Source organism: Akebia trifoliata, chromosome 1, assembly GCF_017979445.1.
Source record: "Akebia trifoliata isolate Shusen 1 chromosome 1, ASM1797944v1, whole genome shotgun sequence".
Lineage (NCBI taxonomy): Eukaryota > Viridiplantae > Streptophyta > Magnoliopsida > Ranunculales > Lardizabalaceae > Akebia > Akebia trifoliata.
Genome location: NC_141375.1, coordinates 22,951,623 through 22,979,230, shown reverse-complemented (window position 1 = coordinate 22,979,230; position 27,608 = coordinate 22,951,623). Strand labels below are relative to the sequence as shown.

General features: G+C 35.7%; 2 protein-coding genes and 3 pseudogenes across 5 annotated transcripts; 4 read left to right on the top strand and 1 right to left on the bottom strand.

Annotated features, from left to right (window-relative positions):
• Nucleotides 1-5,179: 5,179 nt before the first annotated feature.
• LOC147411023 (auxin-responsive protein SAUR21 pseudogene) lies at nt 5,180-5,872 on the top strand (annotated as a pseudogene).
• A 3,896-nt stretch (nt 5,873-9,768) lies between these two features.
• LOC147411022 (auxin-responsive protein SAUR21 pseudogene) lies at nt 9,769-10,065 on the top strand (annotated as a pseudogene).
• A 2,592-nt stretch (nt 10,066-12,657) lies between these two features.
• On the bottom strand, nt 12,658-18,819 carry LOC147411021 (uncharacterized). Of its 4 annotated transcripts, none has more exons than XM_086443459.1 (6): nt 17,949-18,819; nt 16,401-16,550; nt 15,309-16,304; nt 15,042-15,089; nt 14,366-14,542; nt 12,658-13,033 (listed from the first exon to the last, which is right to left on the bottom strand). In XM_086443459.1, exons 1-3 carry the CDS (start codon nt 18,118-18,120, stop codon nt 15,625-15,627), a joined length of 1,002 nt encoding a protein of 333 aa, XP_086299585.1. In that variant the 5' UTR covers nt 18,121-18,819; the 3' UTR covers nt 12,658-13,033; nt 14,366-14,542; nt 15,042-15,089; nt 15,309-15,624. The 4 variants fall into 4 exon arrangements, with proteins under 4 accessions (XP_086299585.1, XP_086299573.1, XP_086299564.1 ...); XM_086443447.1 differs by lacking the exon at nt 17,949-18,819 and adding an exon at nt 16,665-17,942 and having other exon boundaries at nt 14,366-14,752; XM_086443438.1 differs by lacking the exon at nt 17,949-18,819 and adding an exon at nt 16,665-17,942.
• Nucleotides 18,820-20,104: 1,285 nt separating this feature from the next.
• LOC147411020 (auxin-responsive protein SAUR21-like) lies at nt 20,105-20,801 on the top strand. The gene has a single exon (XM_086443471.1). It carries the CDS (start codon nt 20,233-20,235, stop codon nt 20,527-20,529), a length of 297 nt encoding a protein of 98 aa, XP_086299597.1. The 5' UTR covers nt 20,105-20,232; the 3' UTR covers nt 20,530-20,801.
• A 4,192-nt stretch (nt 20,802-24,993) lies between these two features.
• LOC147411019 (auxin-responsive protein SAUR21 pseudogene) lies at nt 24,994-25,735 on the top strand (annotated as a pseudogene).
• Nucleotides 25,736-27,608: the final 1,873 nt, after the last annotated feature.

Below are 27,608 nucleotides of genomic sequence, written 5' to 3'. Positions count from 1 at the left end.
GTAAAAAAACAGTTGACATTTTCTGTTCTTATAATCAACTCGGTAAAATCGAATTTCCGACTAAATCTAGTTAACCTAAAGAAAATCTACTACGTAATTTGATGAATTAAAAATCAAGCATTCACCTCAGATCAATATGCATTTATCAATTAATAAGACAGACCAGCTAAAGATCTGACCCCACCATGTGCAAACTCGCATTGCTACAAACAAGTGGGTCATTGTTGTCAAAATCAAGCAATGTATTTAATTTATGTAACAAATTTAGTTTCCATAAGGGCCCATTGGTAGGGTTGCATATGTGCATAACTCAAAGATCAAATCAAAATGATGAACTTAAACTATTATCTAAAGTTAAAGTGGGAAAAATCTACGACATGTTTCTCAATTCACCTGGAGTTTGGGGCCTGAGTTAGTAAAATCTATCTTTCTTAATGTCCCCTCATCTTGATAAAATAGCAAACTTAAGTCATTTAGATTCAAATTTTCAAGATCAACATAGATCAAATTGCTGATCTCGATGATTCATGTTGAAACAACGAGATTCCCGAGTGTAAAAAGATTGATCTTAACAAAGTGAATGTTGATCTCAATGACTCATATTCAAATGTCAAGATTATTGATTTACAATCTTTTGATCTTGACAATTGGAAAAGGTGTTGTCAGCAATTTAAACAGAGGTCAATCTCAATGATTTGAATTGTCAATCTCGACAACTTGAATCATTGATCTTACCAGTTGAAAGGGGATCAGGGGCCATAAGAAAGAAAAAAAGAGCATAATAAAACCAAAAAGTTACTGTGGAAAATTAGGGGAATTTAGAAAGAAGTTCTTCCCGCAAGATGTATTAAGTAATTTTCCCAAAAATATAGTTGAAACACTTGTGATTGTTATGTTTGATGTGTCAAAATGTTGGGAAAATTACTTGACATTCCTGGCTTAACTTTTCTTTCCGATCAGTATCTCAACCCCACTCTAGAAATTTCTCACGATTGAAATGTTGAAATTACCCTAACCATTCAAACTCACCATTTTCATCCAAAAAAATTGCATTTCCGACATCCCGATCGAGTTTTGGAGACTCTATTCCGATGAAAATGATTTGAGAAGGAAGAAGAAGTCATTTTCAAGCATTTGAAACACTTGTGTTTGTTGTGTTGGATGTGTCAAAATGTTTCATTTAACTTCTAGACCTCACATTTTTGAGATGATTTTCTCACCTGGTTACAAAACAATGATATTTTTTTTGTTCTTTTTGGAAAGAAACTCGGGTTAGGCAGACTCTAACTAAAATGATACTAAATATCTATCTACCATCTATAATATATTGTCTATTGGAATCATAGAAAATGTATTTACCTATCTTTTCGGTAATATATCTACCAAAGTAACATTCTAATTAAGTTTGGAATTGGTAACCTTTTGATTGGAGAAACCATATTGCTATTATTATATATATATATATATTTTGTTGAGTTTAGTCCCACATCGGACACTCATTGGCTCATTGCCTTGTCTCTATCCTTATAAGCTTCTAGGTCTCTCCACTCTTTAGCAATTGGTTTTGAGTTGGACCCCAAAATTTATCATGGTATCAGAGTGGGCCTTTCTCTCCTCCACGTCACCTAATTCACATCTCCACATGTTTTGGCCTAGTCTGGTCCAGACATGCAGGGCGTGTTGAGTTTAGTCCCACATCGAACACTCATTGCCTTGTCTCTATCCTTATAAGTTGTTGGGCCTTTCCATTCATTGCCAATTGGTTTTGTGCTTGACCCCTAAATTTATCAGCTCAATGTTATCGTCCCCACAATTACCTAGAGGGCTACCGTTTTTGTTCTGATGATGCTGTTGCAACTAGTGATTCCACGGTTGTTGATGCTTCCCAACCCAAGTCTACTATTGATGCTTTGAGCTCGATGAAAGTACAAATGGTTGAGATTATGCGTACCACTGCATTACTTTGTGTTGAGATTTTAGCTTCCATCCAACCGTACTGCTATTGCTACACCCTCTTATACAGCTTACCCCTCCTCGTATGTTTCTTTAGGTATCCATGATTCTTCAGCTTATGCAGTCACTACTACATCTACTCCTACTCAATGAGTCATATACTCAGGGATAGGAACCATCCCTATCTCTTCTTTTCTCTCTCTGTCTCACGTCCTACATGTTCCTCATTTTTCTACTAATGTTCTTTTTGTCAGTAGTCTTGTTAAACACTTAAATTGTTGTACTATTTTTTACCTTACTTATTTTAGATGCACGAAATTGCTCTACACTTTCCTTTTCTCTAAGCTCGGGCGGACCTGCAAATCAGCCCACTTCGACGATCAAGTTAGACAAATTGATCAGTGTAGTTTTTAAGAGAAGAAGAATTCGAACCTCTTTTACCCATAGTTTTCTTCCTTATATAGGCGTTTATCTGGTTCGGTTTCTATGCCATCCTTCGAAGTGACTTTGGGCAGTTGGCTCACTCCCTGACATGTCAGCTGCAGGAGTTGTTGCAACTGCCCTGCCACCTCTGTGATGACGTGAGCTGTGAATGCTGTCAGTCGACTGTCGCACATGTCAGATCCGTACAACCGACCTATGCTGCCTCCAACCGACCTATTTTACCTACCGGTGGCTAAGGTCCGAGCTCAATCATTTACTTGCACCCGAGGACCTCAATCTGTCGGGCTTACTTTCCGTCAATCCAAGATTTGGAGATACTTCCGAGCTCAAACTCATGCCATGTGTCCTATTCCAGAATTTCCCCCACAATACCCCCTCTCGAGGATTCGAGCGAATTGCTCGGGTGCTCGAGAATATTAATAAGAGATTAGTGAGCTAACACGTGGCAACCTCCCATTGGATCTCAGCTAGGATTAATGATTTCTTTATGGCGAATCGTATCTTAGCCTTTTCGTTTTTCGAGGGCGGCGGTCGGTTGGGCTGTTATCGTAGTGCGCGTCCTGTCTGTTGGTTTGAACGGCGCAATTATTGCACAGAGTACACGTGGCACCAGGGGAATGGCTCGATTCGCGTGTAAAGGGGCGAATGGTCATATTGGGTTTCCCAACGTTTAATACCTCATTATTGACCTGAGAAACCCTGTCCGTTGATCCCAAATGCATATCTCGAGGCCCTTCTCGTCTATAAATGTCCCCCTCATCTCCTATTTTCATTATTTTGTTTTTCCAACCCCCTGCGCATTTCCTCTCTCATCTCCGTGAGTAAATTGTACATTGCAAGCATTGGGTCTTGCGCGTTTGGAGGCGAGTAGGCTGGTAGCGGGTTGGATGGCTCTCCACGATTTTCGCCTCTAGCCCTTCCCATCTTGGTCGTTTTTCTCCCTGTAAGTTTTCCACAGACGGCGCCAAATTGTAGATGCACGAAATTGCTCTACACTTTCCTTCTCTCTAAGCTCGGGCGGACCTGCAAATCAGCCCACTCCGACGATCAAGTTAGACAAATTGATCAGTGTAGTTTTTAAGAGAAGAAGAATTCGAACCTCTTTTACCCATAGTTTTCTTCCTTATATAGGCGTTTATCTGGTTCGGTTTCTGTGCCATCCTTCGAAGTGACCTTGGGCAGTTGGCTCACTCCCTGACATGTCAGCTGCAGGAGTTGTTGCAACTGCCCTGCCACCTCTGTGATGACGTGAGCTGTGAATGCTGTCAGTCCACTGTCGCACATGTCAGATTCGTACAACCGACCTATGCTGCCTCCAACCGACCTATTTTACCTACCGGTGGCTAAGGTCCGAGCTCAATCATTTACTTGCACCCGAGGACCTCAATCTGTCGGCTTACTTTCCGTCAATCCGAGATTTGGAGATACTTCCGAGCTCAAACTCATGCCACGTGTCCTATTCCAGAATTTCCCCCACACTTATTGTGTTTTTCAAGACCTATCAAATGTATCTGTTTTGAAGCTCTATTGTAAATTTTAATAATGGATTCAAATGCATTAGTGGTGCTGCTGCAACATCAATTGATAGATGGACAAGAACACAAAATGAGCAAAGCCATGTGATACTTTATGAGGTAGGTCCCTAAGCTTAGCCAATTGTAAATGCCACCTCACCACGTATTAATCCTTCTGAATGGATTGGCAATAAAACATATCCTCACCCTATATATACATTCACTGGATCTGTTTTCCCACTCCAAGTCTTCACTCAAATCCTCCAAAGTGCTAAATTTCAATGATGATTGATCACTAGGGATATCTTAAACACTAATAGTATCTTCATTTGGTTTATATCGAATCCAGGGGAAAATTTGGCATTACAATATTTTGAGTAGATATGTAAGTGAGTGAAATAAATCATGAGGGAAACTTGGTTTAGTAGGTTGGGCAGATCCGAATCACTCTCAACTCATATATGGACTTAGGCACTGCCAAAGTCCATTTTTTTCCTTTTATTTATATCGCCTTCGTGTTCTGAACTAGGTCCAAGATACATTACACTAAATCTTGTGGGTTTCACATTTTATTTATAAGGATTGTCTTCTTGATGACCTGCAATGTAGAAATATATTTTTGTTTCCAACTTGAGAAATGGCCGATTGGAATTGTAAGACTATATATGGTTGGTCATGAAACACAAAATGATTGAACCTATATCAACTGCTTTTCTTTGTAATAACTATTAGTGACAAAGTATCTAAACTCTCAAAATCAAATGAAGATAAAGAGACTAGAATTTCTGAGAACATTGAGAGTGTGGGGCATTAATGTTTTTACAGAGCCAATCCAAGACGACCCTTCGGTTTGACTAAACTACACGCAACCAGCTGGGTATAATATTTCCTTGTTTAACCATAATAACTTGTACAAATTACCAATTTTCAAGCATTTATTATTCTGTCTCCATATTTTTTCCAAAAGTTAGAAGTAGGGCCAAGCTCATACCATCTTCATGTTCATTTCAATTGTACACCAAACACCATCACATGCACCTGTTTTTTGTTGTTATAAGGTAGCCATCTGTTTTGAAACTCTTCTGTTTATTTGAATAATGAATTCAAATGCAAAAGTGGTTCTGCTGCAGCATCAAAATGAGCAAAGGCATGTGATGATTTATGAGGTAGGTCCCTAAGCTTAGCCAATTGACAATGCCTCACCACAACCTACAACTACTTTTGATTGGATTGGCAACATAACATTTCGTAACTCTATATATACATAAACACTAGACCTGCCTTCCAACTCCAAGTCTTCACTTACATCCTTCAAAGTGCTAAAGCTTTCTTTCCATCCTCTATAAAGTCCATTTAAATCTCTTTCTTGTTTTTGTTCTCTTAACTGCAAGAATAGTCATGGGCATCCGGTTGCCTTCCATGTCCCTTCATGCCAAGAAGATTCTCAAACTACAGTCTCTTCTTACCAAAACAAGCACAGCAAACGTCCCGAAAGGACACTTAGCAGTTTATGTTGGAGAAACCGAAAAGAAGCGATTCGTCGTTCCTTTGTCACACTTGAACCATCCTTCATTCCAAGACTTATTAAGTAGGGCTGAGGAAGAGTTCGGGTTCAATCATCCAACGGGTGGTCTTACAATTCCATGCAAAGAAAGAACCTTCATTGATCTTACTTCTCGTTTGAATGCCTTTTGAAAGGGGTGGAAGAACAAACAAACCCACAACAAAGAAGTTACCAAGAAAACATGACAGCACCCGTCTTTTTTATCTCTTTTGATCACCATTTTTGTTGAGAGTTTAAGACGGGTGGCTAACCACTGATATCTCCAATCTCTAGAAGAGGATGTTCTTAATTCTCATCATTTGAAAAAAAAAGTTTTATCTTGTGTAAATGAGTGGGTAGAGTAAACCAAATGTCTCTCCCTTTGAACACATCATTTAATAGAAATTTTTTCCTTCCATCTTTTAAATTGTGTAATATTTACCAACTCTAACATTTTATATGATATGCACTAGTCTCCTCACTCCTGTAAATTTTTTCCCATATTAGAATTACTGTCACCTTGCAATCTGCTCAGAAAAAAAACAGTCAATATTTTCTATTCTTATAATCAACTTGGTAAAATAAATTTTCCAAATAAATCTAGTTAACCTCAAGAAAATCTACTACATAATTTGATCAATTTAAAATCAGGCATTCACCTCACATTAATGTGCATTATTTATCAATTAATAAGACAGGCAAGCTAAAGATCTGACCCCACCATGTGCAAACTCACATTGCTACAAACAAGTGGGTCATTGTTGTCAAAATCAAGTAATGTATTTAATTTATATTACAAATTTAGTTTCCATAAGGGCCCATTGGTAGGGTTGCATATGTGCATAACTCAAGGTTCAAATCAAAATAGATGAACTTAACTAGGTGTCGGAATCTAATGCGAATTTTGATAATGGCGCATATTGGTCTGCGTAGCACGAATCATGGGCATACTCGGAGAATACTCGGGAGAATGACCATGATTATCACACAAGATGCACACAATCCATGATTCTCTCCTAAATTCCATGATAACATAAATTCTATTTGATCTCCCTAAATCTAAATTTTTATATCTACTTTTGCCTATCAAACATGCATAGACAGACAATCCAAAAATTACACACAAAGAAAAGACTAGACCTAGGTAGGGTGCCTAACTCTAGACAGCTTCTAACTAACTGTTTTAAAGGATAGTTTAAGCCTCCAACCCAGTTATCTGAAATCAAAGTCAACCAGTTCAATTCTCAAATGAGTGGTGGCACACATTGTTGAGCAAAGACACTCTTAAATCATCTTCTCATCTAGAATAGAAGTAATTTATTCCCCTCGTACAACATGGTACAACAGAATAGGATTATGCTTAGGCACTGACCTTAATCAAGAAGTGTAATTGATGCAAGTTAGACTAGCTTTGCCTATTGATCTCGATGGGACCTAGAGTCAAGTCTATCCAATTTTAAATTAATTATTGCTTTCTATGTGGATTCAATTAACCTAACAGGACAAGAAATCGGTGATGAAATCCGATTCTTATCTTAAGATGCCATCCTCGTAAGGGTCTCCTTTTTTGCTTAGTGTAAATTGAAGTGTGTAGGAATAATCAAGTAAAGGCGGTATAGAAACCTAGTAGCAGGAGTTTTGTGGGTTGAACGGGTCTTACTTGCCGTTCTAGACGGGGGGCAAACTAGTTGAGTCGACTCGGGCCACCGACACCAATCTCGGTGTACGAACTCAAAGGACCAATATAGTTACGTCCCACTATCATCCTTAAAGTTATTACACTCCGAGCCTTCTCAAATAAGTTCAAAAGTTGAATTTTTTTTATAAATAAAGTAAAATCCTACTATAAGTCTAATCTTGAAAAGAACATAAGAGAAAAGAAAAAGAGTGATACTGCATCTTGGTTGAAGAATTTGATCCGAGTGATCAAATAAAGCTTCAATCAATGTTCCGTGTTAACTCCTCATCCTGGACACAACAAACAAATCCGAAATCAAAATATTTCAAATTAATTATTTCATTCGATTAAGAATCAATGAAGAAATTTTCTAAGAAGAATACTATTCACATATCTCGAGGTTTCACCGTGTCACGTACTATAGGCACCATAGTGAATTTTTGCTATGTTTGAATGCTTTTTTCGTCTTTGTTCTCGTGACATATCGAGAATCCGAATGAACAATTCACCTTATCAAGTTATTTATTTCTTATTATGTCAATCAAATCAACAAAACTAATGTTATTGGATCGGAAGATGAAATTTGTTAATCCAAATATTAATCTCAAAATTCTATGATAATATTTAATATCTAATCAAGCATAGTTTAACTTGATCTTATCTAAGTTTAAACTATTAAAATTATGCGATTACTTATTCTATTCAATGATTATTACTTAAGAACCTGGCATTATAATAAAAATTCACGTACAATCAAAATAAATAACTATCTAAGAAGAACTTGTTTGGGCTTCATTGACCTCTCTAACGGAGATTTAGCCACAACTCATATCAAGAACAATAAAAACAAAACATAAATAAAAGAATAGGAGATTAGAGAAGAGAAAGAAAATATCTTTATTAATCTTGACTTGCACTTGGCAGAGTAATCCTTCTATTTACAAAGCTTCCACAGAAACTAACCTAAAAACTATAAATTGTGAAAAGAGAGAGAGTTGGAAGAGTATTCTTCTCCTGACTTTTTCTGATTTTTTTATTTCTTATCTGGCCACTTATTTATAGAGGTCAAATTAGGGTTTATCTTGAATTTGGATTACTTCCGTGTTTTACAAAAACACAAATACCTAATTCGTTTCAATATGAATCACGGCGCCTTACTAATGTATGAATCTCGAGAAAAAACATGCCGACATCATTGTGCCGCCCAAGGGGTTCATGGTGCTGCAGTGCTTGTAAGCCCAATTGACCTGAATCTTATTCTGCAACTTTGTCCTGGGTCCTAGATTTCAATGCACCTCTTCATTCGTCCTGGTTTATCCTTTTGATCTCGCAATTTTGACCTATTACACGTAAATAACCATAATTAGTCCGAAAATTCACAATTCATCCAAAAACAACAATAATTACGGATTATAAACGTATTATGTTTATTAAGGGGATTTTATGCATTTTTCAACTAAAAAGTCTCTGTAAATAGGGCCCTAGAATCAACTTTATAGTTCTATTTTTTTTTCCTGTGCGTGTTGTTGTAAGTGAGGATGTCACATGTTAAGATAGATGTCTTAAATTTCAATGATGATTGATCACTAGGGATATCTTAAACACTAATAGTACCTTCATTTGGTTTATATCGAATCCAGGGGAAATAAATCATGAGGGAAACTTGGTTTAGTAGGTTGGGCAGGTATGAATCACTCTCATCTATGGACTTAGGCACTGCCAAAGTCCCATTTTTTCCTTTTATTTATATCACCTTCGTGTTCTGAACTAGGTCCAAGATACATTACACTAAATGTTGTGGGCTTCACATTTCATTTATAAGGATTGTGTTCTCAATGACCTCCAATGTAGAAATATATTTTTGTCTCCAACTTGAGAAAGGGCCGATTGGAATTGTAAGACTATATAAGGTTGGTCATGAAACACACAATGATTGAATCTGTATCAGCTGCTTTTCTTTGTAATAACTAATAGTGACAAAGTATCTAAACTCTCAAAATCAAATGATGATACAGAGATTAGAATTTCAAAGAACATTGAGAGTGTGGGACATTAATGTTTTTACAGGGCCAATTCAAGACGACCCTTCGGTTTGAGTAAACAACACGTAACCAGCCGGGTATAATATTTCCTTGTTTAACCATGATAACTTGTACAAATTACCAATTTTCAAGCATTTGCCTCCATCTTTTTTCCAAAAGTTAGAAGTAGGGCCAAGCTCATATCATCTTCATGTTCATTTCAATTGTACACCAAACACCATCACATGCACCTGTTTTTTTGTTGTTATAAGGTAGCCATCTGTTTTGAAACTCTAATGTTTATTTGAATAATGAATTCAAATGCACAAGTGGTTCTGCTGCAGCATCAAAATGAGCAGAGGCATGTGATGCTTTATGAGGTAGGTCCCTAAGCTTAGCCAATTGACAATGCCTTCTTACGACAATCTACAACTACTTTTGATTGGATTGGCAACAAAATATTTCCTGACTCTATATATACATAAACACTTGACCTGCCTTCCAACTCCAAGTCTTCACTCACATCCTTCAAAGTGCTAAAGATTTCTTTCCATCCTCTATAAAGCCCATTTAAATCTTTTTCTTGTTTTTGTTCTCTTAACTGCAAGAATAGTCATGGGCATCCGGTTGCCTTCCATGTCCCTTCATGCCAAGAAAATTCTCAAACTACAGTCTCTTCTTACCAAAACAAACACAGCAAACGTCCCGAAAGGACACTTAGCAGTTTACGTTGGAGAAACCGAAAAGAAGCGATTCGTCGTTCCTTTATCACACTTGCACCATCCTTCATTCCAAGACTTATTAAGTAGGGCTGAGGAAGAGTTCGGGTTCAATCAGCCAACGGGTGGTCTTACAATTCCATGCAAAGAAAGAACCTTTATCGATCTTACTTCTCGTTTGAATGCCTTTTGAAAGGGGTGGAAGAACAAACAAACCCAACACAAAGAAGTTAACAAGAAAACATGAAGGCACCTGTCATTTTTCTCTCTTTTGATCACCATTTTTGTTGAGAGTTTAAGACGGGTGGCTAACCACTAATTTCTTCAATCTCTAGAAGGGCCTGTTCTTAATTCTCATCATTTGACAAAAAAATTATTTTTATTTTGTGTAAATGAGTGGGCAGAGTAAAACAAATGTCTCTCCCTATGAACACATCATTTAATAGAAATTTTTTCCTTCCATCTTTTAAATTGTGTAATCTTTACCAACTCTAACGTTTTATATGATATGCACTAGTCTCCTCATTCCTGTAAATTTTTTCCCATATTAGAATTATTGTCACTTCGCAATCTGCTCAGTAAAAAAACAGTCGACATTTTCTATTCTTATAATCAAATCGGTAAAATCAATATTCCGAATAAATCTAGTTAACCTCAAGAAAATCTACTACGTAATTGATCAATTTAAAATCAAGCATTCACCTCAGATTAATGTGCATTTATCAATTAATAAGACAAACCAGCTAAAGATCTGACCCCACCATGTGCAAACTCACATTGCTACAAACAAGTGGGTTATTGTTGTCAAGATCAAGCAATGTATTTAATTTATATTACAAATTTAGTTTCCCTACGGGCCCATTGGTAGGGTTGCATGTGTTCATAACTGAAAGATCAAATCGACATAGATGATCTTAAACTATGATCTAAAGTTAAAGTGGGAAAAATGTAGGGACATGTTTCTAAATGCACCTAGAGTTTGGGGCCTGAGTTAGTGAAATTTATCTTTCTTAATGCCCCCTCACCTTGATAAAACAACAAACTTAAACCATCGAAATCAAATTTTCAAGATCAACATAGATCAAATTGTTGATCTAGATGATTCATGTTGAAACATCGAGATTCACGAGTGTAAAAAGATTTATCTTAATAATGTCAATGTTGATGTCAATGACACATATTCAAATGCCATGATTATTGATTTACAATGTTTTGATCTTGACAATTGGAAAAGGTGTTGTTTGCAATTTAAACAGAGGCCAATCTCAATTATTTGAATTGTCGACCTCGACAACTTGAATCATTGACCTTACCGGTTGAAAGGGGATTAGGGGCCATAAGAAAGAAAAAAAAGAGCTTACTAAAACCAAAAAGTTACTGAGGAAAATTAGGGGAATTTAGAAAGAAGTTCTTCCTGCAAGATGTATTAAGTAATTTTCCCAAAAAATATATTTGAAACTCTTGTGACTGTTATGTTTGATGTGTAAAAATGTTGGGAAAATTACTTAACGTCGCATGGCACTAACTTTTCTTTCTGATCAGTATCTCAACCCCACTCTAGACATTTCTCACCATTGAAATGTCAAATTTATGCTAACCATTCAAACTCACCATTATCATCCCAAAAAATTGCATTTCTGACATCCCGATCGAGTTTTGGAGACTCTATTCCGATGAAAAGGATTTCAAAAGGAAGAAGAAGCCATTTTCAAGCATTTTGAAACACTTATGTTTGTTATGTTGGATGTGTCAAAATGTTTCATTTAGCTTTTTCTAGACCTCACATGTCTGAGATGATCTTCTCACCTAGCAACAAAACAACGATACTTTTTTTATTCTTTTTGGAAAGAAACTCGGGTTAGGCAGACTCCAATCAAAATGATACTAAAATCTATATTTACCATCTATAATATATTGTCTAATGGAATCTTAGAAAATGTATTTACCTATCATATCGGTAATATATCTACTAAAGTAACGTTGTAACTAAGTTTGAAAATGGTTAACTTTTGATTTGAGAAACCATTTCGCTATTATTATATATGCATTTTGTTGAGTTTAGTCCCACATCGGACACACATTGGCTCATTGCCTTATCTTTGTCTTTATAAGCTCCTTGGCCTCTCCACTCATTTGCAATTGGTTTTGAGTTGGGCCCCCAAATTTTTCATGGTATCAGAGTGGGCCTTTCTCTCCTCCACATCACCCAATTCACATCTCCACGTTCTTTGGCCCACAAGTGCAGGGGCGTGTTGAGTTTATTCCCTCATCAGACACTCATTGCTTTGTCACTATCCTAATAAGCTGCTGGGTTTCTCCACTCATTGCCAATTGGTTTAGAGTTTGACCCCCAAATTTATCAGCTTAGTGTTATGGTCACCACGGTTATCTGGAGAGCTACCGCTTTCGTTTTGATGCTGCTGCTGCTAGTGATTCCACAATTGTTGATGCTTCCCAACGCAAGTCTACTATCACTATGTGAAAAAAGCCCATATTTGACGGTCTTAGCCCGTCAAATTTTGAGAAATTTGACGGACCTTCCTGTCAAATATGCTTGTCAAATATTCTCTTGTAGAATTTTTTTTTTTGACGGCCCTGGACTATCAAATATTTTCTTGTAGAATGTGCTTCAAAAAAAATAAAATCCATACAATATGACCGTCGAATATGGAGATTTAACAAACAATAAGGCGGTCTCTAATTCACCAATCCCAATAAATGAAATAATAATATAAAAAATCAGAAAAATAACAAACAAGACAAAAATTATAAAACAAGCTCCAAATTAAACTAAACAACTCAAAATTCATATTATATATTGAAATTTCATTACTAAACAAGCTCTAATTGAAGCAATTGGACAGTTACAATTACGTCACATAATTGTTTAGAAATAAAACACAGTTAGAAGCAAATGGTCGTGATGTCCTTTGATCTCTTCTGGCTCTCTCCGCTCTATCGCGTCCTCTTATTTTCCTCAAGGTTTGGATTTCCCCCACATTGCTACTGTTCTGAAAAATCCTAATAGCGCTCTCGTACCTACACAAAAAAGATTTGGTATATCGAGATATCAACCCAAAGTAATAGAAGAACATATCTCGTTCCGTTGATATGCGGTTATCAAATTGGTCATGGCCAAGATCTCTGGATCATTTTTGTATCTGCAAAATGACAAAAACTGGTATTCCAAATAAGCAAACTAACATTCAAATATAGTAATAAAAAAAAAACTCATAAAGAACAATTACAAGGTTTATTTAAACTCATAAAAAATAAGTAGAATACAAAAAACGAGAAGCCTACTTTAAAAAATGAGGAATCCAAATGAGGAACATTCTATCCGACACATTTATTTAAAACCTTGTAATTGTTCTACTTTAACAAAAATGAGGAATCCAATTAAGTAGAATCAATTAAGTAAAGAAGTTCTTCTAACACATGGTAAATAACATTTGAATAGGAAAACAATGAAGTAAACACCAGTAAACGAATTTTATACCTATTATTGCTTTATCAGTTAGCTGGAAAACAGAAACAATGTGTATATGAGTTTCAAGGGGTTCGGTTGGGACTGGATTTAAACGAGGTTCGTGGGAGAGATGGGTTTCAGTTATGACCTAGGTTTAGGGCTGCAGTTGGGGGGGGCAAGAAAAGCAGAGAGAAGAGGATTAGTTCATTTAGTTCATCTAATTGATAGCAATAAGAGGCCTATTGGCATAAGAAATGCTAGTCCAAACAAACAGCCAACTTTAGATATCATTGATAGGAGAAGGAAACAGCTTCAGCAACCCTTACATGTTGTGCTTATCTTTCTTAAGCATAGGTTTTCCAATTAATTAAGGATGAATGAAAAGCGGGTGTTGGTACATTTGAGTCATGTTTCATTAAAGAGATAATGGTTGCTCGAAAAGAAATTCAAGACTGAAATTATAAGGAGATGGACAAATAAAAGGACTATTAAGGATTGAAAAGATACAACTATTTGAACAAACATCAAAAAAGCTACGTAGTAATAAGTTGTGCATCATTTCAAACAAGAAACTTCACATTTATACCGAGAATATCCAAAAGTTTATGTATTTTTAATCATGAACTTTTTAGTACCTATTTTCTATAAACCAGCTCACTTACACAACCATTTTAAACAATTAGAGATGGATTACAAATCAATAACCAAAACCATATGCAATGGATAACGATTTGATATCCCTACAAGCAAAATTGAGTATTGAAAACCAAATACTAAGACAATAAATTCATCTATGGGGGAGATTCTGGTTCCATTCATAAATATTGGAGGTTTTGTACGGAAATGGATCGTAACAAAGCACATTCTAACTCTCCAGAGATCATCAATCAAGGGGTTTTTTTTCAACGTTTTGACTAGGAATCATTTCTACTAAAGCTCAGAAACCCCAAAAATAGATTCAAAATAGTAAGCAAAATCTATATTTAAAGCATAATAATCAAGTTGAATGTGGTGGTACCAATACCATCTCTGTGGCAGCTGCTCTTCCATGGAGGAGACACCATGGTCAGAATAAAGTTGGGTTCGAGTTGCAGGAGACATTGAAGAGGAAGAACACGAACTCACATTCATTTACTTCTGATATTCATACAACAAATATTAACAAAAATTCTCCATCTCCTAGAAGCACATTACTACCTGGCTGAAACACAGATAGAAAAACAGAACCAAAAGTTAATGGAGAGAACTATCTGTGCTTCACACCCTAAAAGCCAACCAATTACAACTTAATTCCAACAAATCTATAGACAAAACACCTAGAAATGATAAGCACCAAATGAAGATCCACGTAATAAACAAACCTGGTAAGCTAATTCCCTTGTATGGCACAAAACAAGTGCAGCAACTTGTCCTACGACATATTTTTCAAACACTTCCTCAGATTTTTTTTCTCTTGGAAGTGGGTTTTAAGCTTAAATAAGGAGATCAAATAAACATTGATGTGTTCTAATCCAATGCACCCAAAAGAGTTGAAATAAAGAGGAATTACAGTAATTGGGTTTAGCAAGAACATATATCATTCCCAAAGGAAGGGCCCTGAATCGGCCTGGTCGAAAAGAATCCTACCCATGACTTTAAGAAGAAAATTTTGAAATTTTAGATGACTAAATTTTGATTTGGTAGGATAATAGTTTGTTTACCTTTACATAAGGAGTGCTTGAAACTTCAGAAGTTCTAAGATCAACAGCCTACAAGAAAATAAGTTTCTTTGGATCAGAATAAGAGGATGAAATTATCATTCTGATTTCATGGTTGGGTGATGAGAAGTGTATTAGGAGAAAATATGAAAAAGGTGCAACACCCATTTGTATATTTTTTGTAGTGAACATTGTTTCTAATAAAGAGAAAAGTAAAGAGAAGCTAAACACAACCTTATGCCAGAAAAAAAAAAAAAAAAAAAAACATACTTATGGAAGAAATAGGAGACAAGCCTCAAGTGCCTTGCAAACATTTTCGAGTTCGAGATGATAATTGATCTTCAGAGTAGTCATCACAACCTCCAAAACACCCAAGCAAGACTGAGTATCTCGTTCAAAGATGGGAAGCGCAAGGGTCCCATGAACATTATACCGTTGAGCATCATTCACCCGTGGGTACTCATCACTGCTGAAAAATTGTACATTGGGAGTCCATTCTGGTACCTTCTCCAAGTAAACTTGACCGGGCAACCCAAATGGCTCGTGAGAATCCTCAAGCCGGGAACTGGTACTTGATAGAGACATTTCAGTAATTTGTGAGCTGATGACAGTTATCATCAAGCGAAAAGGGTTGGTCATTAGTAATAAGAACAAGCTTGTCTCCCTTCTGTACAGGTACCCATATCTGAATAAGTACATCTCCATTTTTTATGGTATCTCTAATATATTTAAGTGCTTGGATCAGCCTCTTTCTCACAGAAGGACCTGGATTTTCCGTCGGTACAATCCACCATCTTCTGCCCAGCTCCGAGCTTCTTCTGGCTGCATAATAATCCACAATTTTATCCATGTTACTGTTTAGAGATTGAGTTTCAGTGGAATTTTCTGCTTGGGGTTCAACATTAGGATGTTTGGGTATAATTGATGTCTCTATGGATCTTCTTCTTTTTGTCATAAACTCCACATCTTCTAGTTCTTTGATGCTCACGGTTACACTAGGGGTATTACTTATGAATGAGGATGAAATCCAAAAACTATCATACGGAATAATCCATGCTTTACCAAATGATACATTTTTCAAGCAAGAAGGTATTGAACCAGACAAATTATTGTGAGAAAGATCCATAAGGTTTAAGTGGAGTAGTTGACATAATTGATTTGAAATGGGACCTTGAAGTTGATTTCTTTTCAAGAGAAGAACTGTCATATTTGAGAAATCATTGATCCAATTCGGAATGTTGCCAGACAAATTGTTATCACTCATATCTAATGTCACAAGGGAGGAAAGATTAAATAAAAATATGAACTAAAACTAAAACTAAAAGCAGATTTTCTTAGAGATTCAGGACTAAACATGCTTACCTTCAATTGGAATTGGTCCTTCTAAGCCATTATAACTGAGATTGAGAATCTTAAGAAATGAAAGTTCACCCAAAGATGTTAGACTCTTAAAAAAGTTCCCACTCAAATCCAAGTGTTGTAATTTGTTGAGTGTGGATAATTTATTGAAACCTGTGAGTACAAAAACAGGAGAGAGAGAAGATATGAATCAGTCTCTTGTGTGTGTGTGTGTGTGTGTGTGTGAGAGAGAGAGAGAGAGAGAGAGAGAGAGAGAGAGACGCCTACCTTCATTTTCAACCCAACCAGATATCCAATTTTTGGATAAATCAAGTGTCCTTAGTTGCTCAAAGGGAAGAAACAAGGAGACATTCAGATACCACCAATCTCTTAACTCATGATCCCTATCACTACTAAGAGAAAGTTTGATGACTCGCCTACTGGTATTGATGTTGTTACATAAAACTCCCTCCCACAGACAACAATTAGTCTCCATCTTAGGGTCCCAAGAAGAAAGAAAAGACTCTTCTGAGTGATTCAAGGCAGAATTCTCTCTTGTTCTAAGCATCCCAAACACCCTAATCCTTCAAACTTAACCAATAATATTACCCACAAAACCCACAAACACAACATCATATAAGGCCTTATCCTACTCTCCAAGATATATATAAGAAACAGTGCTTGATTGATTTTAAATTGAAAATCTAACTAAATCCAACATCCCTTTTATAATGCTTTATTCCTTTCTTACACAGTGCTGATGTGGCAGTGGACAGAGAACCTCAAATTTAATTTTATTTATTTTAATCTCAAGGAATTTTTATTTTTATTTTTTATGGTTATTCGATAAAAGTAAGTCAACTTGCAGTAATAATAAAGAAAATTTATGATTATTCTATAAAAGTGAGTTTGTAAGGAGATCCTGGTCTTGTATTCCAACCCCGTTCAAGTGTAAGCAAATGTCTCACTCCAATCTAAAAAAATAAATAAAAATTTTAAACTTATCTTCATGGTGGATTCTCTAACTCATTAGATCTGTACATGTCATCAATTCATAGTCCATTGTTGGGTCTTACACTTAATGGGAAGATCACACGACCAAAAAAAAAATAATAAGCTGAAATAAATGACAAATTATAAGTTTGAAAGTCTATTTAAATGATGGTGAGCGACAATGTTTAAAATATCGTATTGATTGAATTTTTCGGTTAATGAAAGTTTCAATATGGTGTCAATTGATACATACCTAAAACATTCAATGTTTCATATCAGCTCGGCTGATACCGATACGTATCGATAGATACATTCTAATATTTCAAACCATAGTGAGAGATACATTTTGCAACATCTAGACTATCAATAGAAGGTTAGCTTTCTTAGAATAATTCTCTTTGTTTTCCTTGTGGATTCAAAGTTTTTTATCAAAGGTGAATAAAGTGATCTTCTTCTTCTTTTCACCACGATTCAATTGTGTATAAAATTCAATGTTAAATTTTTTAATCTACTAAGAAAAATCATATAACCATAAGTTAAAAAAATTGTTCAATGTGAGTTTTGAATAGATAGATATACCTTTCACTTGTTCGTCTTGACAAAGCTTAGCAGCCAATGTAGTCTTCCCTGATCCACCAATTGCGCACAATCCAATCATACTCACGTTGTCTCTAAACAACTCGCACTTCCATTCCAACAGAAAAATTAGGGATTTCAGGAATTGCACACCGATATTCGTTCTGATCGTCATTTCCACTCCCAACACTTGTTTCTATCAAATTCAGTTGATCCAATTTCCTATTCACTTCTTGCAAATGGACCAAAACCTGTTTCTGATCTAAGAGATCGATCGATCAAATAAAGTGGGAGATGAGATCTATCGAGGGAGACAAATCGAAAGAGAGATCGGTCGAGAAAGAGACTGTGAAAGAGAGATAGAGAGGTCAATCGATCGATGGAGTGGTCGATCGATCGAGCGAATGAAAAAACGAGGTTGATCGATCGAGAGAGCCACTGTGAGAAAGCGAGAGACCGTGAGAGGCGATCGATCGATCGATGACTGTGATAGAGAGACCATGAGAGAGAGAGACCGTGAGAGACGATCGATCGATGACTGTGAGAGAGAGAGACCGTAAGAGGCGATCGATCGATCGATGACTGTGAGAGAGAGAGACGATCGATCGATAAGAGACTGTGAGAGAGAGAGAGACCGTGAGAGACGATCGATCAATGAGAGTCGATCCATGAGAGACTGAGAGAAAAAGAGAGACCGTGAGAGACGATCGATCGATGAGAGACTGTGAGAGAGGCAGAGGAACAGTGAGAAAGGAAGAGAAACAGTGACGCATATTATAATTTGGATTTTAAAACGTGGTCCACGGGCCGCGGATTTTGGATTTTAAAATTCGACGGGCCAGGCCCAACAAATTTTTTAATGCAAATTTGAGATTTTCACGTAGCGTATTGATGCTTTGAGCTTGATGAAAGTACAAGGTATCCATGATTCTTCAGCTTATGCAGTCAGTACTACATCTCTCCTACTCAGTGAGTCATAGACTCAGGGATTGGAATCATACCTATCTCTTCTTTTCTCTCTTTGTCTCACATCCTACATGTTACTCATTTTTCCACTAATCTTCTTTCTGTTAGTAGATTTGTTAAATACTTAAAGTGTTGTGCTATATTTTTACCCTACTTATTGTGTTTTTTAGGACCTATCTATGAGGAGGACGTGAGACAAAAGTTATGCCTAAATCTTAAAAACTATGAATAAATAATGAAAAGAAATTTTCTTGACAACGTTTTTGGTATGCATATAATTGTAACTCATTTTCAGATTATAGGAGAGTGAAATCGACCAGAAGGAAACTTGGGTTTGTAGGTCGGGGAGGTTTGACAGAAGTTTTGAGAGAATTCATGGGCTGTAATTTATTTGTAAATCTTTATATGTTTTGTGTATTTATCCTTTTATTTATATCGCCTTCATGTTCTGAAGTATGGTTTGAACTACATTACACTAAATCTTGTGGGTTCACATTTTGATGACAATGGTGATCTAAATGTCGGCTGTATAAGCATTGTCTTCTCGAGGAACCGCAATGTAGAAATGTATCTCTCTCCCACTCGAGAAATGGTTGAATGGAATTGTAAGACTATAGATGGTTGGTCATAAAACACAAACAATGATTGACTATTAGTGACAAAGTATCCAGACTCATAAAATCAATTAATGTTTTTACAAGCCCTACCCAATACAGCCTTTCAGTTTGAGCAAACAATACCTAACACACTGAGTCTTAAATTTTCTTGTTTTTTTTACCATAATAATTTGTACAAATAGGCAAATTATAAGTCATCATCCACCTTCGACCGATTCAAGCATTTATTGTTCTGTCTTCAACTTTTTCCAAATAGTAGATGTTGGCCCAAGCTCATATCATGTTCATTTTATTTGTACACGCAACACCATCACATGTATACGGTTTTTTGTTGTGTATGGTTGCCATCTGTTTTGAAGCTCTAATGTTTATTTGAATAATGAATTCAAATGCATAAGTGGTGTTGCTGCAACATCAATTGATAGATGGATAAGAACACAAAATGAGCAAAGGCATGTGATGCTTTATGAGGTAGGTCCCTAAGCTTAGCCAATTGTAAATGCCTCCTCACCACATATTACTCCTTCTGAATGGATTGCCAATAAAACATATCCTCACCCCTATATATATACAAACACTGGATCTGCTTTCCAACTCCAAGTCTTCACTCGAATCCTCCAAAGTGCTAAAGCTTTCTTTTCTTCCTCTATAAAGTGCATTTAAATCTCTTTCAGGTTATCACTCTCGTCACTGCTAGAATAGTCATGGGTATCCGTTTGCTCCCCATGTCCATTCATGCCAAGCAGATTTTCAAACTACAGTCTCTACTTAACAGAACAACCACGACAGATGTCCCAAAAGGACACTTAGCAGTTTACGTTGGAGTTACCGAAAAGAAGAGATTTGTTGTTCCTTTATCTTACTTGAACCATCCTTCATTTCAAGACTTATTAAGTAGGGCTGAGGAAGAGTTCGGGTTCAATCATCCAATGGGTGGTCTTACAATTCCATGCAAAGAAACAGCCTTCATCGATCTCACTTCTCGTTTGAATGCCTTGTGAAAGGGGTGGATGAACAAAGAAAGACACAACAAAGAAGTTAACAAGTAAACATGAAGGCACCCAGCTTTCTAGCTCTTTTGATCACCATTTTTTTGAGGGTTCGGAACAGGGATGGCTAACCACTAAATCTAATATCTCCAATATCTAGAAGAGGATTGTTCTCAATTCTCATCATTTTGTAAATTTGTTTTGTTTTGTGTAAATGAGTGGGTAGAGTAAAACAAATGTCTCTCCCTTTGAACACATCATTTAATAGAAAATTTTTCCTTCCATCTTTTAAATCGTGTAATCTTTACCAACTCTAACATTTTATATTATCTGCACTAGTTTTCTCACTCCTATAAAAATTTCCCCATATTAGAATTATTCACTTTGCAATCTGCTCAGGTAAAAACCGTCACATTTTCTATTCTTATAATCTGATCGGTAAAATCAATTTTCCGAATAAATCTAATTAACCTCAAAAAAATCTACTATGTAATTTGATCAATTTAAAATCAAGCATTCACCTCAGATTAATGTGTAGTTATCAATTAATAAGACAGAACAGCTAAAGATCTGACACCAACATGTGCAAACTCACATTGCTACAAAAAAAAGTAGGTCATTGTTGTCAAAATCAAGAAATGTATTTAATTTATATTACAAATTTAGTTTCCATAAGGGCCCATTGGTAGGGTTGCATATGTGCATAACTCAAGGATCAAATCAAAATAGATGAACTTTAACTAGGTGTCGGTATCCAATAAGAATTTTGATAATGACGCATATTGGTCTGCGTAGCACGAAGCCTGGGCATACTCGGATAACACTCAGGGGAATGACTATAATTATCAGACAAGATGCACACAATCCATGATTCTTTCCTAAACTCCATGATGACATAAATTCTATTTGATCTCCCTAAATTGGAATTTCTATCTCTACTTTTGCCTATCAAACATGTACACACATAGCCGATCCAAAAATCACACATAAAGAAAAGACAAGTCTTAGGTAGGGTGCCTAACTCTAGACAACTTATAACTAATTTTTTCAAAGGGATAGTCTAAAAGCCTCCAACCCAGTTTTCTAAAATCGAAGTCAGCCAATTCAATCCCCTGATGAGAGGTGGCACACAATGCTGAGCAAGGGCATTCTTAAAACACCCTTCTTTTCTAGAATAGAAGTAATTTATTCCCCTTGTACAATAGGACAGGATTTGGCTTAGGCCTTGACCTTAATCAAGAAGTGCAATTAGTGCAAGTTAGACTAGCTTTGCCAAATGAACTCGATGGGACCTAGAGTCAAGTCTATCCAATTTTAAATTAATTATTGCTTGTTATGTAGATTCAATTAACCTAACAGGGCAAGAGATCAGTGATGAATACCGATTCTTCTCTTATGATGTCATCCTCGTAAAGGTGCCCTCTTTACTTAGTGCAAATCGAAGTGTGTAGGAATAATCAAACAAAGGCAATATAGTTCATGGGTTGAACGAGTCTTACCACCCGTTCTACACGGGGGGGGGGGGGGGGGAACGAGTTGAGTTGACTCGAGCCACCTACACCAATCTCTGTGTACGAACCCAATGGGTCGAGATAGTTACGTCCCACTGTCGTCCTTAAAGCTATTACACTCCAAGCCTTCGGATAAGTTCAAAAGTTGAAAATTTGTTTATAAATAAAGTAAAATCCTACTATGAGCTTGATCTTGAAAAGAAAATAAGAGAAAAGAAAAAAAGTGATACTGCTTCTTGGTTGAAGAATTTGATCCAGGTGATCGATTGTGATCGATTAAAGCTTCAATCAACATTTTGTGTTAACTCTTCGTCCTAAAAACAACAGGTAAATCCGAAATCAAAATATTTCAAATTAATTATTTCATTCTATTAAGAATCAATGAAGAAATATGCAAAGAAGAAAACTATTCACGTATCCTGAGGTTTCACCACGGTGAATTTTTGCTATGTTTGAACGCTTTTTTCTTCTGTGTTCTCCTGACAAATTGAGAATCAGAATGAACAATTTGAAATATTTAAAAAAAAAAAATCAAATTCGACAGAAAACCTAATAAAATTTGTTGAAAAGAAATTGGATCAAACCGTTGTTCCCGGCAACGGCGCCAATTTGTTTGTTGTGTAGATTATCAATAAAAATAGTATAACAAAATATATAAAACCTTGGCAAGCAAGGATCGATCTACAGAGACAACGTTGATCCAACAATTTGTTTTGACTTAAAACAGTTAATCAAGTTCAAAGTATTCAAGAAAATTAAATTAAAACTAATATAAAATAAACAGAAATGTGGTTTACAATGTTAAAACTAGATTAGTCAAATCACCAAACAATTCAACTTATCAAATTATTTATTTCTTATTACCTCGATCCAATTAACAAACCTAATGTTATTGGATCGAAAAATGAAATTTGTTAATCCAAATATTAATCCTAAAATTCTATGATAATATTTAATAAGACAAAATCAAAGATAAAATATTTAATCTATAATCAAGCATAGTTTAACTTGATCTTATCTAAGTTTAAACTATAAAAATCATCTGATTACTAATTCTATTCAATGATTACTACTTAAAAAACTGGCATTATAATAAACATTCACGCACAATCGAAATAAATAACTATCTGAGATGCTCTTGTTTGGACTTCATTGACTTCTCTAACGGAGATCTAACCACAAATCATATAAAATAAAAATAAAAACATAATATAAATAAAAGAATAAGAGATTAGGGAAGAGAAAGAAAATATCTTTATTAATCTTGACTTGCATCTAACAGAGTAATCCTTCTGTTTACAAAGCTTCCACAGAAACTAACCTAAAAACTATAAATTGAGAAAAGAGAGAGAGTTGGAAGATTATTCTTTTGTTTTTTTTTTTTTTTCTTTTTTCTTTTAATTTTTTATCTGGCCTCTTATTTATAAACGTCAGATTAGGGTTTATCTTCAATTTGGATTACTTTCGTGTTTTACAAAACCTCAAATACCTAATTTGTTTTGATATGAATCACACTGCCTTACTAATGTACGAATCTTGAGAAAAAACTTGTCGACATCACCGCACGGCCCAAGGGGTTCATGGTGCAGCAGTGCTTGTGGTCCCAATTGACCTGAATCTTATTCTGCAAATTTGTCCTAGGTCCTGAATTTCAATGCACCACTCCGTTTTTCTTGATTTATCTTTTTGGCTCTCGTGATTTTGACTTATTACACGTAAATAACCATAATTAATCCAAAAATTCACAATTCATTAAAAAACAACAATAATTATGGACTATCAATGTATTATGTCTATTTAGGTGATTTTATGCACTTTTCAATCTTAAAGTCTCTATAAAAAGGGCCCTAGAATCAACTTTCTAGGCCCTAATCAGTGAATTTAGGACACTAAATGTAGTTCTTTTTTTTTTCGGTTCGTGTTGCTGCAAGTGAGGATGTCGTATGTTGAGATAGATGTCTTAAATTTCAATGATGATTAATCACTAGGGATATCTTATACACTAATAATACCTTCATTTGGTTTATAGTGATCGAATCCAAGGTGAAATTTGGCATTACAAAATTTTTAGTAGATATGTAAGTGAGTGAAATAAATCATGAGGGAAACTTGGCTTAGTAGTTTGGGCAGGCCTGAATCACTCTCATCTCATCTATGGACTTAGGCACAGCCAAAGTCCATTTTTCCTTTTATTTATATCTCCTTCGTGTTCTGAACTAGGGTTCCAAGATACATTACACTAAATCTTGTGGGTTTCACATTTATTTATAAGGATGGTGTTCTCAATGACCTCCAATATCGAAATATATTTTTGTCTCCAACTTGAGAAATGGCTGATTGGAATTGTAAGATTATATATGGTTGGTCATGAAACACACAATGCTTGAACCTGTATCAACTGCTTTTCTTTGTAATAACTATAAGAGACAAAGTATCTAGACTCTCAAAATCAAATGATGATATAGAGATTAGAATTTCTGAGAACATTAAGAGTGTGGGACATTAATGTTTTTACAGGGCCAATCCAAGACGACCCTTCGGTTTGACTAAACTACACGTAACCAGCTGGGTATAATATTTCCTTCTTTAACCATAATAACTTGTACAAATTACCAATTTTCAAGCATTTATTATTCTGATTCCATATTTTTTCCAAAAGTTAGAAGTAGGGCCAAGCTCATATCATCTTCATGTTCATTTCAATTGTACACCAAACACCTTCACATGCACCTGTTTTTTGTTGCTATAAGGTAGCCATCAGGTTTGAAAATCTAATGTTTAATTGAATAATGAACACAAATGCACAAGTGGCTCTGCTGCAGCATCAAAATGAGCAAAGGCATGTGATGCTTTATGAGGCAGGTCCCTAAGCTTAGCCAAGTGACAATGCCTCCTTACGACAACCTACAATTACTTTTTATTGGATTGGCAACATAATATTTCCAAACTCTATATATACATAAACACTAGACCTGCCTTCCAACTCCAAGTCTTCACTCACATCCTTCGAAGTGTTAAAGCTTTCTTTCTATCCTCTATAAGGCCCATTTAAATCTCTTTCTTGCTTTCGTTCTCTTAACTGCAAGAATAGTCATGGGCATCCGGTTGCCTTCCATGTCCCTTCATGCCAAGAAGATGCTCAAACTACAGTCTCTTCTTACCAAAACAAGCACAGCAAACGTCCCAAAAGGACACTTGGCAGTTTACGTCGGAGAAACCGAAAAGAAGAGATTCGTCGTTCCTTTATCACACTTGAACCATCCTTCATTCCAAGACTTATCAAGTAGGGCTGAGGAGGAGTTCGGGTTCAATCATCCAACGGGTGGTCTTACTATTCCATGCAAAGAAAGAACCTTCATTGATCTTACTTCTCGTATGAATGCCTTTTGAAAGGGTGGAAAAACAAACAAACCCCGAACAAAGAAGTTACTAAGAAAACATGAAGGCACCCATCTTTTTTATCTCTTTTGATCACCATTTTTATTGAGAGTTTAAGACAGGGGTGGCTAACCACTAATATCTCCAATCTCTAGAAGAGGATGTTCTTAATTCTCATCATTTGAAAAAGAAATTGTTTTATTTTGTGTAAATGAGTGGGCAGAGTAAAACAAATGTCTCTCCCTTTGAACACATCATTTAATAGAAATTTTTTCCTTCCATCTTTTAAATTGTGTAATCTTTACCAACTCTTAACATATTATATGATCTGCACTAGTCTTCTCACTCCTGTAAAAAATTTCCCTTATTAGAATTATTGTCACTTTGCAATCTGCTCAGTTAAAAACATTCGACATTTTCTATTCTTATAATCAGATCGGTAAAATCAATTTTCTGAATAAATCTAGTTAACCTCAAGAAAATCTACTATGTAATTTGATCAATTTTAAATCAAGCATTCACCTCAGATTAATGTGTAGTTATCAATTAATAAGACAGACCAGCTAAAGATCTGACCCCAACATGTGCAAACTCACATTGCTACAAAAAAAAAGTGGGTCATTGTTGTCAAAATCAAGAAATATTTTTAATTTATATTACAAATTTAGTTTCCATAAGGGCCCATTGGTAGGGTTGCATATGTGCATAACTCAAGGATCAAATCAGAATAGATGAACTTAACTAGGTGTCGATATGATAATGACGCATCTTGGTCTACGTAGCACGAAGCAAGGGCATACTTGGATAACACTCGGGGGAATGGCCATAATTATCAGGCAAGACACACACAATCCATGATTCTTTCCTAAACTCCATGATGACGTAAATTCTATTTGATCTCCAGAAATTGGAATTTCTATCTCTACTTTTGCCTATCAAACATGCACACACATAGGCGATCCAAAAATCACACATAAAGAAAAGACTAGTCTTAGGCAGGGTGCCTAACTCTAGACAACTCCTAACTAACGTTTTCAAAAGGATAGTCTAAAAGCCTCCAACCTAGTTTTCTGAAATCAAAGTTAGCCAGTTCAATCCCCAGATGAGAGGTGGCACACAATGCTGAGCAAAGACACTTTAAATCACCTTCTTGTCTAGAATAGAAGTAATTTATTCCCCTCGTACAATAGGACAGGATTTTGCTTAGGCTTTGACCTTAATTAAGAAGTGCAATTGGTGCAAGTTAGACTAGTTTTGTCAAATGAACTCGATGGGACCTAGAGTCAAGTTTATCCAATTTTAAATTAATTATTGCTTGTTATGTGGATTCAATTAACCTAGCAAGGCAAGAAATCGGTGATGAACTCCAATTCTTATCTTATGATGCCATCCTCGTAAGGGCCCTCTTTACTTAGTGCAAATCGAAGTGTGTAGGAATAATCAAACAAAAGCAGTATAGTTCGTGGGTTGAACAAGTCTTACCTCCCGTTCTACACAGGGGGGAACGAGTTGAGTCGACTCGAGCCACCGACACCAATCTTGGTGTATGAACCCAAGGGGTCAAGACAGTTACGTCCCACTGTCGTCCTTAAAGCTATTACACTCCAAGCCTTCTCGAATAAGTTCAAAAGTTGAAAATTTGTTTATAAATAAAGTAAAATCCTACTATGAGTCTGATCTTGAAAAGAAAAAGAGTAATACTATTTCTTGGTTGAAGAATTTGATCCAAGTGATCAAATAAAGCTTCAATCAACATTTTGTGTTAACTCTTCTTCCTAAAACAACAGGTAAATCTGAAATCAAAATATTTCAAATTAATTATTTCATTCGATTAAAAATCAATGAAGAAATATTCTAAGAAGAAAACTATTTACGTATCTTGAGGTTTCACCATAGTGAATTTTTGCTATGTTTGAATGCTTTTCTCTTCTGTGTTCTCCTGACAAATTGAGAATTAGAACAAACAATTTGAAATATTTAAAATAAAAAAATTCGGATTCGACAAAAAACCTAATAAAATTTGTCAAAAAGAAATTGGATCAAACTGTTATTCCCGGCAAAGGCGCCAATTTGTTTGTTGTGTAGATTATCAATAAAATTAGTATAACAAAATATATAAAACCTTAGCAAGCAAGGATCGATCTACAGAGACAACATTGATCCAGCAATTTGTGTTGACTTAAAACAGTTAATCAGGTTCAA